Source organism: Neoarius graeffei, chromosome 3, assembly GCF_027579695.1.
Source record: "Neoarius graeffei isolate fNeoGra1 chromosome 3, fNeoGra1.pri, whole genome shotgun sequence".
Lineage (NCBI taxonomy): Eukaryota > Metazoa > Chordata > Actinopteri > Siluriformes > Ariidae > Neoarius > Neoarius graeffei.
In genome coordinates, this window is record NC_083571.1 from 94673343 (window position 1) to 94690708 (window position 17366).

General features: G+C 43.4%; 1 protein-coding gene across 1 annotated transcript in view; it reads left to right on the top strand.

Moving 5' to 3' along the window:
• The window catches only part of rhoj (ras homolog family member J), a 69572-nt gene extending 52305 nt beyond the window's left edge, over window positions 1-17267 (top strand). The window contains exons 3-5 of the mRNA XM_060917675.1: window positions 6388-6552; window positions 14508-14603; window positions 14698-17267. Of these exons, the coding sequence (XP_060773658.1) occupies window positions 6388-6552; window positions 14508-14603; window positions 14698-14844 (408 nt within the window). The 3' untranslated portion in view covers window positions 14845-17267. The remainder of the gene's footprint in view (window positions 1-6387; window positions 6553-14507; window positions 14604-14697) is intronic.
• Window positions 17268-17366: the final 99 nt, after the last annotated feature.

A 17366-nucleotide genomic window follows, 5' to 3' on the forward strand; every position in this document is an offset into this window, starting at 1 on the left:
GAGCTCTTTCAGGTTTCTCAGTGGGTGAATCACTAAGGAGAGCAAACCTGTTCGACACGTGACACGGAGAGGAGTGGTGCTCCCGTGGGTGAGCCTCAGTGGTAGCTTTGGCTCTACGCTTATGCCGTCGAGTCGTCACCCATTTGCCCCACTGTAAGGGCTCTAATACCGGAGTTGGGGGATTAATAACTCCACCTAGGGCATCCAGACTTTCCCCAACAGAAACTACACTGTTCTCATTCTCACTGGCCTTCTCTCAAGCCTGGATATGCGCTTCTAACACTATAATCTTCTCCGCCGGAGAACTAACTAATCTGCACTTATCACAAAGCTATCACTAGCAATGAAGGAAGAATGACTAAACATCCTGCACTCAGCACACTGAACAGGCTGAAAAGTGCGCCATGATGAAAGGATTCATGTACCTTAATCAAAGAGCTGTTGATATTAAAGCAGATCCGATGTGGATGGCCTCCGCTTGTGCTCTTTACACAGGAGAAGAAAAAAAGAAAGCTTCCGGTCTCGGCGTTCTTCTGAAAAAAAGAGAAAAAAATGGAAAAAGGAAACCGAAAGTACCAAAAAGATACTGGAAAATTACTTGTAGAAAAAATAAAGATTAGTAATTAACGCCAACACTCGCTAGAAAAAGACTCGTCGCAAACAACTTGGGAACCAGGAAGTGCATAGCACAGAATGCGCATGCGCAACCCAATCCTGTAGTGTAGTGTACAGCACTGTTACCTCACACCAAGAAGATTCTGGGTTCGAGCCCAGTGGCTGACGGGGGCCTTTCTGTGTGGAGTTTGCATGTTCTCCCCGTGTCTGCATGGGTTTCCCCCACTGTCCAAAGACATACAGGTTAGGCTAATTGGTGGCTCTAAATTGACCATAGGTTGTCAATGATTGTTTGTCTCCGTCAGCCCTGCGATGATCTGGCGACTTGTCCAGGGTGTACCCTGCCTCTCGCCCATAGTCAGCTGAGATAGGCTCCAGCTTCTCCCATGACCCTGATAGATAAGCAGTATGGATAATGAATATTAATTTAAGTAACCGTTTGTCATCATTATTAAAAGAAAATGCATCGTAATGAAATGCCTCTTTATAGGACCCGAGTTTGACTCACAGAAGCACTCCCAGGTGTGTCCAGCTTTATAGAAGATTCAGATAGTTAGTGTGTACAGGGAGCTTTGATGTTTCTGGAATTAAACAAACTCAAAGGCTCAAGTAAATCTAATGAAATAATATTAGATGGTTATTGTCGTCAGGTGTAGCATAAATAATTTCTTTTTTTGAAATTGTTTTGAAACAGTTAGCTTGTTTACTCAGTCACATTAGACAGAAGATAGAAAGTATGCCAGAAAATTTCACTGGCCATCTGGTTCAGGAGTTGATTTAAAATGTATATAGAGTCATTATAATTTCCATCCATCCATAACCACTTATCCTGTGCAGGGGCAAGTTGGAGCCTATCCCAGCTGGCTATGGGCAAGAGGTGGGGTCCTTGGTTGTCCATAGTTTTTGATGACGACACTTTGTATTTGCATAATTTATCTGTTGTGGACTCATGTGGCTGTGGAGTCCAATTCTTGAGCGGCATGAATGTTTACAATGTGGACAAGTGAACTGCCCTGGCTCAGCTGGTGCGGCAGCAGCAGCCTTCCATCGTGCTTCCGTCGAGACCTTTTTTTTTTTTTTTAAACCCAAAAAACAACCAACACCACATTGCTTTATTCATCAAGTCACAAGACATATGGTCTCTCACACAAGAATATCACACAACTGGACCACTAGTGACAGATGTACATTCACCATCCACTTTAATAGGAACACCTGTACACATGCACATTCATGCAGTAATCTAATAAGCCAATCATGTGGCAGCAGCACAATGCAAAAAAAAAAAAATCATGCAGATACACGTCAAGAGCTTCTGTTAAAGTTCACATCAAACATCAGAATGAGGAAAGTGTGTGATCTCTGTGACTTTGACTATGGCATGGATGCTTGTACCAGATGGGCTGGTTTGAGTATTTCAGAAAATGCTACTCTCTCAGGAATTTCACACGCAACAGTCTCTAGAGTTTACACAGAATGGTGTCTGTGCGCACGGGGAGGGAATGATTGAGCGAGAGACAGTTCTGTGGGTGGAAGCACCTTGTTGATAAGGGAGGAAAATTGCCAGATTGGTTTGAGCTGCCAGGAAGGATACAGCAACTCAAAAAAAAAAAAAAAAACAACACACTTTTTACAACTGTGGTGAGCAGAAAAGCATCTCGGCAGGCGCAAAACATCAAACGCAGGTGGATGGGCTGCAGCAGCAGATCATCAAAATGAGGTTCTACTGCTGTCAGCCAAGAACAAGAATCTAAGGATCTCATGGGCACAGGTTCATCGAAACTGGACAGTTGAATATTGTTTTTTTGTTTTGTTTTTTTTGGGGGGGGGGGATAATCACCTGGTCTTTTTCCAGTCTTCAGTTGTCCATTTTGGGAGTCTGTGCCCATGATCGCTTCAGCTCCTTGTTCTTGCCTGATGTGGCATTGTAGCCCATCCACCTCAAGGATTGATGTGTACCGAGAACGCTTTCTGTGCACCATGATTGGTTGAGTAGATAACTGTATGAATGTACAGGTGTATGGATGTTCCTACTGAAGTGGCCGGTGAGTGTACATACACTCACCGGCCACTTTAATAGGAACTCTTCTGCTGTTGCAGAAGATGCTTTTCTGCTCACCACAGTTGTCAAGAGTTACTATATCCTTCCTGGCAGCTGGAACCAAATCTGGCCATTTTCCCTCTGACCTGTCTCATCACCAAGGCATTTCCACCCACAGAACTTTTTTGGTTTTTTTGCACCATTCTGTGTAAACTCTAGAGACTGTTGTGTGTGAAAACCCCAGGAGATCAGCAGTTTTTGAAATACTCAACCCAGTCCATCTGGCTCAAACCAACACCCATGCCACAGTGAAAGCCACACTTTGAGATCACAATTTTTCCCATTCTGATGTTTGAAGTGAACGTTAACTGAAGCTCTTGATTCGTATCTGCATGATTTTATGCATTGTGCTGCTGTCAAGGGACTGGCTGATTAGATAACTGCATAAAACAGCAGGTGTATGGGTGTTCCTAATAAAGTGGCCGGTGAGAATGCATTAAACCAGGTCTATGTGCAAGTCAAGTCTTGTCGGATCCAAAACTAGGTGATTTTTAAATCTCAACTGGATGTAATACCATTTAACAGCTGTAGCATGTAGTCATAGAAACCAAACTTTCCCACAGTTCATTAAGCAGCTCTCAGGCAGCTCGTATCTGTGGAGAGCGTGTAGACAACAGTCGGGCCCCATGCCTATGAAGCAGCGCTGTATAGACACACTGAATTTACTCCATGTGCCGTGCTGCACGGAGTAAACAAGCATTGCGTTTTCACTAAAGAGCATCTCCAACATGCTGGGCTCTTCTCTGATCACTTACCCCGAGATTAATTGCACTTGAGCACTGAAGCGTCTGGCTCTCATCACGGAAAGCTAGTAACAGGACAGAGCTCTCACATCGCCCTGTAAAAATAAGTATTGTGAACATGTTTGTGGATTTCGATTTGCAGAGCCCACTTTATTAGGAACACATCTACACCTGATCATTCATGCAGTTATCTAATCAACCAAACATGTGGCTACAGATCAATGCAGATGCAAGTAAAGCGCTTCAGTTAACGTTCACATCAAACATCAGAATGGAGAAAAAGGTGATCTCGGTGATTTTGACCATGCCAGAAGTGCTGGTGTAAGTATTTCACAAAGTAATATCCTTGGAATTTCACAAACGGTCTATTTGAGATTACAGAATTCCCCCCCCACAAAAAAAAAAAAAAAAAACATCCAGTGAGCTGCAGTTCTACAGGTTAGAGGAAGCTAGCCAGACTGGTTTATGCTGACAGGAAAGCTACTGCTAAAATAACCACTCTTTACAAGAATCATGAGCAGAACAGCATCTTGAAAAGCGGACCTTGAGGTGGATGGACTAAAACAGAAGGCCACACTGTGTTCCAGCCAAGAACAGGAATGTGAGGCTACAGTGGGCACAGGTGCACTGAACTTGAACAACACTGGCAAAATGTTGCTTGGTCTTTTTCCAGTCTTCATTGGTCCATTTTAGTGGTCAGTGGATTGCCAACTCTTGCAGTGCCAGGTTTCAGCAAAATTCCTCAACTCAACTCAAACCACATTCATCTTTTTTTCAGGTCTTTGTGTGGAGAAAAAAATTTCTGTTAAACATTAGGTCTGGACAAAAATCTGAATATGGAAGTAGTGCTAGGCACGATAACAATGAGAAAGCCAACCTGGAAGAGGTCAGAAACCTGGAGATTTGGTACCAGGACAACAACCTCCTCTTAAATGTCAGCAAGACAAAGGAGCCGATTGTGGACTTCTGCACAAAGCAGGGGAAGAACTACAAGCCCCTCAACATCAACTGGACTTCAGTGGAGAGCTTTCAGTATCTGGGTGTTCACATCACACAAGACCTGTTATGGTCTTGCAACATCAATGTCCTGGTTAAGAAGGCCCACCAGTGTCTGTTCCACGCAAAACATCTCTGAGACTTCTGTCTTCCACTGAGGGTGCTGAGGAACTTTTAATCCTGCACCACTGAGAACATCCTGACAGGGAATATCTCCACCTGGTCTGGGAACAGCACAAAGCAGGACAGACAGGCTGTCCAGAAAGTGGTGTGATCAGCTGAGTGCATCATACACACCGAGCTCCCTGACCTGCAACCTATTTACAGCATGCAGTGCCAGACCAAAGCCAGGAAGATAATGAAGGACCTTCAGCCATCCCAACTCTGGACTCTTCTCTCTGAGGTCAGGGAAGCGCTTTCACGCCCTTCAGGCAAACATGGACAGAATGAGGAGGAGCTTCTTCCCTCAGGCCATTCAGGCTCTTAAGACAATAAGAGTTACAATAACTAGGTCTCATCACCACTTCACCCTCATTACCCCCGATCTCTTACACCTCATGTAATTCCATCTAAAGTGCGAAAAAATATATTACACACACTTCCAATAGTACATTTCTTTTGCTATTGTACCTCTTTGTGCAACTTCATGAAAATGCAATACATATTTCAATTTGTTTGTTACAGTGCAATATACATTTCGATTTTCTTTAGTGAAATATATATTATACATATTCTGTATAAGGTATATTCTGCAGCGTTACTGTATATTGCAGAGCTATATATAAAAAAAAAAAAAAAATTCTATCCACATTCACTGGATGTGAGCAATCACGCACTGATTGGCTACTCTACTACTAGAATATCAGCTCATGTACCGTGAGTAGAGAAAAACAAAATGGCGGAGCACTTCAAGTCAGATACATCACTTTATCATCAGGTATTTAAAAGAAACAGAAATAGCGAAATAAAAGATTACCCCCCCCCCCTTCCACACTCCAGCCCAGTTGGTGGCAGTAATGCACCTTTAAGTCAGTTTGCCAACTGCCAAAAAAAAGGAAAAAAAATGGCGGAGCATGTTACTGACGCAACCGAGGATGAAATAACTACTCAAAAACAAAACCCTAAAAAATAAATTAAAAAATGGAGTAAAAGGATTTGATGGTATGTATCATTTTTTCCAAGTATTCTAGCATTTTTCACAAATTGCTACCATCATTGCGCCGGTTTGTTTACCTTCTAAGCGGAAATGACTGTCAGATGTTTAATATAAAGTTTTTATTTATCAAATTTGCAAAAAAAAAAAAAAAGTTTCTCAAAATCCAGTGAAGGTGGATATAATAAAAGTTATTCCACTCAGTCTCATCGAATATGGTTTATAGCCAACTTGGCGCTACGCCCCTCGTTGGCTTTCAGCTCATGTACGACTTGATTTCGTGGAATAACTAATTCATATTCTGTATGTTGTGTATATTCTGCAGAGCATTCTATCACATTTTTTAAAATTCTATTTTTATTACATTGTTTTACCCCAAACCATCTTCACTACTTACGGAGCATTGCAATAAGCATTTCACTGCAAGTCATCCTATGTATGGTTGTGTATGTGACAAATTTGAATTAGATATGAATGTTTTGAGCACTAAACAGATTTGTCTGTAACCTGCACAATTTTATTCATTCATTGCACTGCTGCCACGTGATTGGCCAATTTGGATAATTGCATCATATCAAAGTTACTAGTGTGTACATACCAAGAGAATCCAGCATAGCCACAGTTTTAAAATTAAATGTCTTAATTGTACGATGCATGGTATACATTACATTTCATTCTCACATTTCCTGTACTGTAAGGTTTCATTTTCAACAGTAGACGTGCTTTGAATGAAAATGGATTTCACTTGTCCTCTCCTGTTTGACCTTCTGCTGTTATAGGAAGACTACAACCAGCTGCGGCCCCTTTCCTACCCCAACACTGACGTGTTCCTCATCTGCTTCTCCGTGGTGAACCCGGCCTCTTATTACAACGTGCAGGAGGAGTGGGTTCCCGAGCTCAAGTCGCGCATGCCTCATGTGCCATACATCCTCATAGGCACACAGGTGAATACCACATACACAACAGACGGCACTCTGCAGATTTATATTTATTACAACACGTGCACTATGTACATACAAAATATCAGTATTTATACAATACTCCGTTCCGGTCTACTGATTTGCTCAGTTGAGCAGTGTTCAAAGAGTGCTTATACACTAACTTTAAAAACGCACATTGATAAAACTTGCTGAATTCGTGCTGAGTTTATCTCAAGAAGAAAAGAAATATCACAATGGAAAAATAACTATGTTCTGCCCGAATAAGTTCCAAATCTGTGCTCAAATCAGAATTTAAGGGAGTTGTACTCAATAACGTACAATATGACTCGGGTAGTCTATGACATGGACAGGCTTTAATTTTCAAACAAATTTTGCATACACTGTACACACACAATCTTGCCTATAAATACCCGGGGGAAATGATAGGAAAATTGTCATTATTGAAGATGCCACGCCTAAGCCAAAATCAACGTGAACAGGCCATCGGGATGTTGCATGCCGGAAGTACACAGACAGAGGTCGCCCGGCACTTCGGTGTTCATCATTCGACCATTTCCCGTTTGAGTCAGCGTTACAGACAGACAGGGAGCACCAGGGATCGTCCACGCCCTGGTCAGCCTCGAGTCACGACGCCAGTTCAGGATCAGCACATCAGGCTAGCTCACCTCCGTGACAGATTCCTGACACCCTCAGTCACTGCTGCTGAGACCCCTGGACGACACAGACCCAGAATCTCCAGCATGACGGTCCGAACATGGACCAACTGTCACTTTGAATTTTTTTATTGTGAATTAATTCTTGAGTTTGACAATAAATGTCCTTTATCGATGTTTCAAGATGTGTCCGCATTACATAAAATATCATAAATTTCAAATATATGCATGGATCTAAAGTGATATCGTGTTGAATTCCATTGTGCGTTTTTAAAGTTACTTAGTATATTTAGTATAACCTCACTGGGATTTTTCACTGTGTCTCACTCCGCTTGTCTTTGTTCACCATATAAAATTCCACTTCCTAGTTTGAAACAATTATGACTATAGTCTTAGGATATCAGTGGACATGGCAAATGATCCACTTCAGGAATATAGCTTTTGACTTAAATGATGAAAGCTTATTAGATGAAAAGGAAGAAGAGACTCCAGTTTCACCAGTTGCAGGTTCATACGATATCAAATTCCAGCCATGCTGATATTCAGTGCACCTGTACTCTTTCTTAGATAACATTGCTTAAATCTACTACAGCACCCTGCATAAAGTATTCTCCTTAAACTTTTCCACATTTTTCAGCTCCAGGTGTACAGCCTGGAACTGAAAGAGATTTAACTGGGTTTATGCATCATGAATCTACAGACAGTATCACATAATATTGACAGTGGAGATCAATGTACAGTATTTCAGAATTTATTAAATGACTGAGAAGCTGTAGCATGATTTAAATTCCTGTTCAACGTTCTCCATCCAGTCTGAGAGAGAGCTTGATCAATATTATTATTAATATATTATGGGTTAGGATTATTAGGATCCAGATGTGCAAAGCTGATAGATGTAGCCCAGAAGACTTACAGCAACAAATATCTGCTGTTTCATTAAACTTGGTCACAATTAAAATAAATAAATTTATTATTTCAGTTAGACAGATTGGGTAAATGAAAAAAGTCCAATCAAGTCAATTGCAGTTCCTGGTCCAACCAAACGTGAAATTCTCTGTTCAGATACTGCCAAAATGGTGCCAAGCATGCTATAGGACTTGAGCATTCCCTGTGACTAAATAGAGAAGCAGATGTTACATGGAAAAAGCCCTTATTGCTGCAGTATTTCCATCTGGAATTATAGACTTTACAGACAGACAGGCAGACACTTGGGCCTGAAAATTTGTCAGTTACAGACCAAAATATCCCAGAATCTTGTGCATCAGCAGATAGTTTGTAAAAATTGCTGTGAAGACTGTGACCAAGGGTAGTGTATTTACAAATCATAATTCAGTATTATATTTGTGACTAGAAATAGATGGTGTAGTCATATAATATTCTTTCATTCTTATTCCTTATAGAGCTAACAAACATTTCCTTAAGCCTCGGTCACAACCAGCCGTACGTGCTCCTACGGCCGGTCTACGTGCAAAAAACGCAAGAAACGCACAGAGGGCGCGCGTGTGACGTGCTGATTTTCGAGCCGTAGACTGGCCGCAGAGGTTCTTTGTCATGTCAAACACACACTACGGGCGCTTACGTTTTTTTCAGGTTGCAAGACAAACTTACAGCCAACGTGCGTCTTTCTCCACGAACCGAAAAAAAAAAAAAAAAAAGCAGCGATTTGGGAAACCCCAAAAATCACACAGCCAAAAAATAAAAAATAAATAAATATCGTACGTCCGGTTGTGACCTAGGCTTTACAGGCGTCTTTATAGCTATTTAGGCACTGCATTATTAGGCAAATTGCTTACCTTCTATCACCACAGTACCAACCATTCGGGGTTTCTCCTGTGCTCCACGTACCAGACCTGAGAAAACTAGAGCGGCGGCTACATTAGACACCTCAACGATCTTTTGGCCGTTGCAAAAGTAGAAAAGACTTGAGACTTAAATTGTGCATGAATAGTTACTCAAACCTTCACTGGGGGTGGGGTGGGGGTCGATTCCCAATTACTTAGTGCAGCGTTTCTCAACCTTTTTTCATTCACGGCACCCTTCAGAAGTATGCAAATTCTCAAGGCACCCCCATATAAAATTTGCGCAGTCACACTGACCATACGCTGACTTCGGCAGTGACGTTGTGACATGGGAAAGGGGGCCGTGAGAAATTTTGATGCATGAGGCGGCGATGATCTGCATTAGTGTAACTATCGTTTTTTTGGAATTTTAATTCTTTCTATTCATTTCAATGTTGGAATATATAATTTGACGGCACCCCGGTTGAGAAAGGCTGATCATGTGACACCGTTTCCCAATTATTCACACCTTTATCAACAGTTGGACACCGTTCCACAATTAGACATCCAGATGATTATTTATATAATAAAAATAATCAGTATGTGGTATTAACAGTTATTTTAAAATTTGTTTTACAGACTTATATTTAGTCCAAAATATAATCGATGTGAGTGCTGATGTAAATGAGGAAGTAATTCTAACTTTTGTAAACAAATGAACTGATATTTAACCCGTCAGAAAATCTTTCCATTCCACTAAGTATTTTCATAGATCACATTTATCATTCATTGTTGTTTGCATTAATTTCTAGTTTTGTAGTTTACCAATAAGTGTCAGGCAGTTGACATTGTAACCACATGAAAATCCAGGTCAAAGGTCGCATGTCATTCCTCAAGCCAAAACGCTGGTTACGTAGGTAACCGTGGTTCTACGAGTGGTGGAAGACCGCCAGATGGCGCAGTTTAGACTGTGTGGAAACCTCTTGCGCTAGCCGCATCTCTTTCCGAGAATTTATACCCAAGTTGTCAACTCGTGACGCATGACATGCCCTAAATTATAAAACAGTAGCACGCACATCTATCATTGCCTGGAGCCTTTCTCGCCAGAACCAGAGTCCCGAGTGACTGGTCTACCTGGCGGTCTTCCACCAGTCGTAGAACCATGGTTACCTACGTAACCAGCGTTCTACTTCCTTGTCTCCAGACCGCCAGATGGCGCAGTTTAGACTGTGTGGAAGACTTATGTCCAAGCGGTCACGAGGGCCCAACTAATACTTAAAACATAAAGGAAAAAAAAAAAAAAACACCACAGACTAGTGTTATGCTACTGACTTCACTTTATTGAACAAGTCAGATTAGTTACACTTCTATTATTACATTTGTAACAATCAAGAACTGGTGGAGGCTGTAAAGCTCACACCACCCATGAAAGGACCTGCTGTTGTCCACAGCTAATGAACAGATGGAGCAGCATTAAACACAGCCTGCGTGCATGATGAATAACTAGTAGCAACATTTATCCTGGAGAACCTGGAAAACGTGCAGGCCAACATTCAGGTCGCGGCCGAACAAATATCCAATAGACTCAGACCCTTCAGGGCAGCCCAAGAGGTAGACACAGAACGAGTGGAGTGCCATTTCACTGCCGTCAGCATATCATGGCCTGTAGAAGAATAAGCGTAAGATATAGTGTCTGTAATCCAATGAGCCAACCTATCCTTAGACAAGGCCGCTCCTTTACATCTGTCACTGAAGCACACAAACAATTTGTCAGTGGTTCACTAGTCTGCTGTGGCTGTCACATACTGCCTAAGTGCCCTAACAGGACAAAGGTCCATGTTCAGTGTATTATCTGAAGGATCCAAAGCAGGAATAATCAGAGGCCTGTTAAAATCTGGACCCAACACTTTACGTAGAAAAGTAGGGTTCGGCCACAACGTTACTCGTGAGATCTCTAGCCCCCACTGCAGACACAATGGGCTGACAGTGCTTGCAGCTCACTTACCCTTTTCACTGAGGTAACTGCAATCAGGATAGCAGTTTTCATTGAAAGCCACTTAAATGTCAGCATTCCCCAGAGGTTCATATGGAGGGCTACAGAGACTGTTCAACACGATATGGGAGGTCCCACTGAGGTACGATGCATTTGCGAGGTGGAGTCAAACGTTTTGCACCTTTCAGGAAGGTCAGTGTCATCTTATGCGCCCCGACAGGGTGCCCATCAATTGGACCCCTGCAGGCTGACATCGTAGCCACATATCCTCTCAGGGTCGATGCAGAGCGACCAGCCTCCAAAAGGCCCTGCAGAAATTCCAAAATGTTCTTCAAAGTACTTGCCACTGGGTCAATACTGCGTTCAGAACACCATGCTGAATAATATTTCCATCTGCCACTATACAACAGGCGTGTAGATGGAGAACAAGCATTTAGAAGAGTGTTCCTGACCCTATGAACATTCCAGTATGCCAGATGAGCCCCCAAGGGCCAGACCCAGAGCTTTAGTCTCTGAGGGTGTCTGTGCCACAGACTGACATTCAACTGGGTCAGCAGGTCTGTCTTGACTGGTAGAGGGCTGGGTGGACCGGTCAACAGTGCTTTCAGAAGATAAAACCAGGGACTGTATACACTGTATGGCGTGACCAGAAGCACAGGCTGGTTGGTCATCCGTATGCACTCGAGTATCTGCTATATCAGTGGGAACAGAGAGAATGCATACAGCCTCAGGTTTGGCCACTGATGGGCCAACGCATCCTGCCCCAGGGACCCAGGCTCACCCTGCAGTGAGAACCACTTTGGACAGTGGGTCATCTCTCTGGTGGCAAATGGGTCCACCTCCGCTTGTCCGTATGTTTTCCAAATCATCTGAACTACCTCCTCGTTCAGGAGTCACTCCCCCATGAGGGGCCCACCCCGAGGGAGAGTGTCCACTACACAATTCTTCTTCCCGGGCACATGTATCGCCCTCAGAGATAGCAGGTGTGCATCCGCCCACAGCCAGATCTGCCTGGTTAGGGTGTTCAGCAAGGAGGACTTCGTCCCCCCGTGGTGGTTGATGTGATGTACTGTTGGAGTGTTGTCCGACCAAATAAGGACACGTTTGCATTCCAGCTGTCCTCTGAAGTGCTGTAGCGTCAGCCAGACAGCTCGCAGTTCCAGGTAGTTCATGTGGCAGGACTGGAACCTGTCCTGCCACACACCATGAATCCCCTGGTGATTCCACACTCCGCCCCAGCCGTGTTGACTGGCATCCATGGTGATGACCTCCCTCTGAACTGGGGGTGGTCCCAGTGTGACTCCCCTCAGAAGATCTCAGTGCCCACTGCTTCAGGGAGGCAATGCCCTTTGGTGTCATCGACACGAGCACACACTTTTGGGTCTGAGCTGAGAGTCTCTTGGCCCTCAGCCATGATTGGAAAGGCTGGAGATGAAGCCTGCCTAACGTAATAACAGGTGTTGCAGCCGCCAACATGCCTGCAAGACGCAGCAGCAGGCCGTAGCGGACGGTCTGACTCGACCGGACTTGTGTGGCCAGCCCCAGTACGTTGCGAATTCTTCCCTGAGTCAGGCACGCTTGTAGCGTGATTGCATTCAGGTGAATGCCTATGAAGTTGTCGATGGTCTGAGTCGGTTCCAGCGTGCTCTTCTTGAAGTTCACTGTCAAACCGAGAGCTGAAACATGATTGAGTAGTATCTGAGCATTTGCACGCACTTGCTTTGGGGACCATGCACAAAGCAGCCAGTCGTCCAGATAGGGTAGGATGCGGATGCCCTGGCGATGTAATGGAGACAGGGCCTCGCGCATGCACCTGGTAAAGACCCGGGGGGCCAGTGATGGCCGAAAAGGAAGCACCTTGAACTGGAACGAGCGACCTTCGAAATGGAAACGAAGGAAGAGACTGTGCTGAGGATAAATGGGTACGTGAAAATACGCATCTCGTAGATCCACTGTAATGAACCAGTCTCCCGCCTCCACTGAGTGGAGCACGTCGGAAGTACACAGCATACGAAAGGGCAGCTGCTTGAGGCAAGTGTTTAGATGGCGTAGGTCTAGTATTGGCCGGAGCCTGCCATCTTTCTTGGGTACGACGAAGTAGGTGGAGAACACACTCCGACGTGTCTGGGGGTCTATTTCTTCTATGGCATCTTTGTTTAAGAGGGACCGAGTTTCCGATAGTAAGGCAGAACGCGTTTCCAGGCTTTGAGCACGCATGACACGCAGCCCTAAGTTTAGAGGAGGCTGGCAGCGAAATTGAAGGCGATAGCCACCTTTGAGGGTGGTGTTCAGGACCCACAGGTTTGGTGTTGGCGTCAGATAGTGCTGACGTTTTCCAGCCCAAAATATGTTCAAAACCCACCAAAATGCACTTGAAACCGCCCAACTGGGCGGGAAACCTCCCAATCTGGCAACACTGTGTAGGCACTGCTGATGGTAGTAACACACGTTTGTGCTGAACTGAACACCCAAGAGATTCTTTTAAGCTGGGAAGGGTGTCAAAACAATCCAAATCGAAGTGTTCAGAGCACAGGATGGATGTTGGTGAGGGCTCCCACTTGTCACGAGTGCGCCTGACTTGCTTCACCCACTTCGCATGCAGCTCGGGATCTCTAGGAAACTTGAATAAACTTACTCCATCCTTGTGGGTTTTGGAGCAAAAGCCGGCAACACAACGTGAAGGCATAACATACATACATACATATACACACACACACACATATATATATATATATATATATATATATATATATATATATATATATATATAAATCATGTATAATAAAAATACTAATAATGATAAACTGAACACGGCGGCACGGTGGTGTAGTGGTTAGCGCTGTTGCCTCACAGCAAGAAGGTCCTGGGTTCGAGCCCCAGGGCCGGCGAGGGCCTTTCTGTGCGGAGTTTGCATGTTCTCCCCGTGTCCGCGTGGGTTTCCTCCGGGTGCTCCGGTTTCCCCCACAGTCCAAAGACATGCAGGTTAGGTTAACTGGTGACACTAAATTGACCGTAGGTGTGAATGAGTGTGTGAATGGTTGTCTGTGTCTATGTGTCAGCCCTGTGATGACCTGGCGACTTGTCCAGGGTGTACCCCGCCTTTCGCCCGTAGTCAGCTGGGATAGGCTCCAGCTTGCCTGCGACCCTGTAGAAGGATAAAGTGGCTAGAGATAATGAGATGAGATAAACTGAACACCTGTCACATCAACAACAAACTGGCAAGTTAGGAGGAAGGTTCTTTCACTGACGCCATATAGCTCCTCCTCCTCCTTCGTCTCCTGGGTGCTGCAGCCCCGTCAAATTTGCCCAAATAGACGCTTTTTTTTTTTTTTTTTATCATAACTTGTAAAATAGGCGCCTTCGTGAATTAATATATGGATCATCGGGAATTACTTTTTGTGTTATAAAACATCGCCAAACATGTCAAAAACATGTCATCAGCACTTTAAGTATATTTACTGTGTCTGGTAAATTTTGCTATGCCTATACTATGGCTTTTAATTTGTGATGTTTTGGTTATTGTGTGCGCTTAAGATTGACTTGCGAGACGATCCAAAGACACTGGCCCGTTTGCTCCAGATGAAAGAGAAGCCACTGACATACGAGCAAGGCCTCAAGCTGGCCAGAGAGGTATGAAAATGACAGTCATCTCATCTCCAGCATACTTTTTCCGAAGATGCATACCGACAGTCTGTCATGTTTGTACATGTTTTTGTGTATACAGATTGGTGCGCAGTGCTACCTCGAGTGTTCAGCGCTGACACAGAAGGGACTAAAGACAGTGTTTGACGAGGCCATCCTGACAATCTTCAGCCCCAAGAAACAGAAGAGGTGCTGTATAGCATGTCGGAGCTGTTGTACAATTGCATGATCACAGAACCATGTGGCATATCACGGTGAACATCAGCAAACATCCTGAAATCAGTCTATTTAAGGCAGGAATGAGAGCCAATTTCCTTCAGTCGCTGAAGGGGGAAATGAGACACAGCCGAGGTTCTCTCATGTTCTGTAAAGTACATTTCCTGGACTTGCACAGACAGACATTGACACTTAAACAAGACATGCTTCACTGAATTAGAATGGATATAAATGAAAGCATCTGTAGATCTGCTCCCATTCCTAAGATACAGACTGTGTGATAAAGGAGTTTTCCTTTGGTATTTGGAAACTTAAAACTCTATATATAGATGACTGTTTTATATAAATCACACACACAACTCCGTACAAGTGCCTCAATCAGCCACCAAGCATTCGGTTTGTGCTCATGCCAAAGACAGTTTGGTTTCTAACCTGAAGCTTTAAACAAGGATACAAGTCTCTGAATTGCCACAGGGCAACTTCCCCCAATTACTAACTCACCCCCCCCCAAAAAAAATGAACTCCAACTGTGGGCCATTTTAAGTTTCATACATTATCGACTTTACAAAAAGGCCCATGAAACAAATGTTGGAAACCCATTCCTCCGTGAAGGGCAATTTCCTTGCCTTTGCCTCAGATCAATAACACACTTTTCTGCAGCCATGGTCTGAGATAGTTAAGAGCCAATTCTCAGGAAGCTGGCCAAATCTTCAATAAGGAGAGCAGATACAAAAAAGAGGAGGAGTTGTAGAAATTAGGAAGTACAACCCAATTTAGTTTCAAAGACGGCCATTTAAAATGAGGGTTTCGAACAAGACAAACCCAGTGGTGCTACACAGTAACTTGCTCACCCTCCTAAAAACACAGTTACACAGGTTAAATGTTCTCATATACAAGTATCTCCAAATTTCCATGAAAGAATCTTTTTGAGAACCTACCCAGGATTTCAGTAGCGGAAGTGCCAATGTCTACAACCAATATCTACAGGTTAACCAGAACATCTTTTATTGTTATTGCAGTACAGGAGCCACATGAAAACTATACTCCACCCCACAATTTACCACACACTCTCTAACTCTCTTCTAACAAACCAGGAAGGATGAAGCTAGGAGGCTTCCTCTGAGACACATGAAACCAAATTCCATATAACTCAAAGGAAAAGTGCCATCTATCCAGTTTTACATGCATACACACTCGGACACCTTCCATTAGCTAGTTTCACTGTGACTGACAGTAATGCCCAGCTTTCCCACCTAAAGATGCCGGCAGTTTTGTTTTTTCCTCTCTTAGCCGTGCTCTCAGGATTTCAGCTCATCTTTTGACCTGTGAACTCATGAGCCTCTGTCAATAAGATGGGACTGTGGTAGCTGGTTGTTTAAAAAAAAAAAAACCACCACACATAGAAGGTGCTTATTATTAAGTAGTGGACACCCAGATTTTGTCTTGCTGTATTCTTGACACATCTTTTAAAAAAAAAAAGAAAAAAAAAGCTTCCTCATCCACCGACAGGCCTTTGTTCTTTATATACTGTAATTCAGTTGCTTCTCACTGCTTGCTTGGATTTTCTTCTTGGCACTTCTGCAATAGCAGTGCAATGAAAACCCTCTGGGTGTGAGGCAGATGCTTTTAAATGTCTGCATTTTACAATTGTACATGTCAACAAAGACGAGATTTTACCAAAAGTCCAACCTCTGTTGTAACCAACAAACTGCTCCCTTCCAACAAAGCCTCCTCCTCATTGACCCAATTTAAGAACAACCTAAACACGAAGCTGCATCTTCACCCCTCATCTTTTTCCAGAGAGGTCTTTTGGGGCAGCCAGGGGTCGAGACCATGTTGAAGCTCTGATGTCCTTTCCAGCAAGATGTTGCTTCTTAACAGAAGATCATGAACTATTAAAACAGACGGAACAGTGCAAAAGTTCAGACATGTTCTCACATTCACTCATAGCTTTCCAGTGTCTGAAATGACACCAAAACGCACATCTATATTCCGTGCCGTTTAAATGCCCACCTACACTGGCATTAAGTGTTTAATTGCCTCGTTGTACACTGGTTGCTGTTAAGTGGCACCTCAGGGACGACTTCTGGAGCGAGCCACTTTTTCATGAAGAGAAGGGTCCCTTACACACAGGAAGAATGAGCCTGAATGTGTGCGCCTTCCATGTAGCACATAGTTTATTTTCTTATTTTCAGACACTGTGCCTTACATCATCCTATGCAACAAACTGTATACTGTAATCATAGAAAGCCAGCATCAACCCTGGCCACATTAACTACAAATCAAACTGTGTACTTGTATCTTTTTTTATTATTATTATTTAGAATGGAGTGAGAATTACCTTTTTTTGTTTTGTATATGTATAGGTTTGTGCATCATATATTAAAACAGCAGTTTTAGTTACTATAATCTAATAAACCAGCAACTTTGTGTACAACTGCTTTTCTTCTCAAATATATACACAGAATTTATAACTTGTCCACATGTGTAATTAAAACTTGATAAACTGAATTGTTTAATCTTTAAGATGCTATT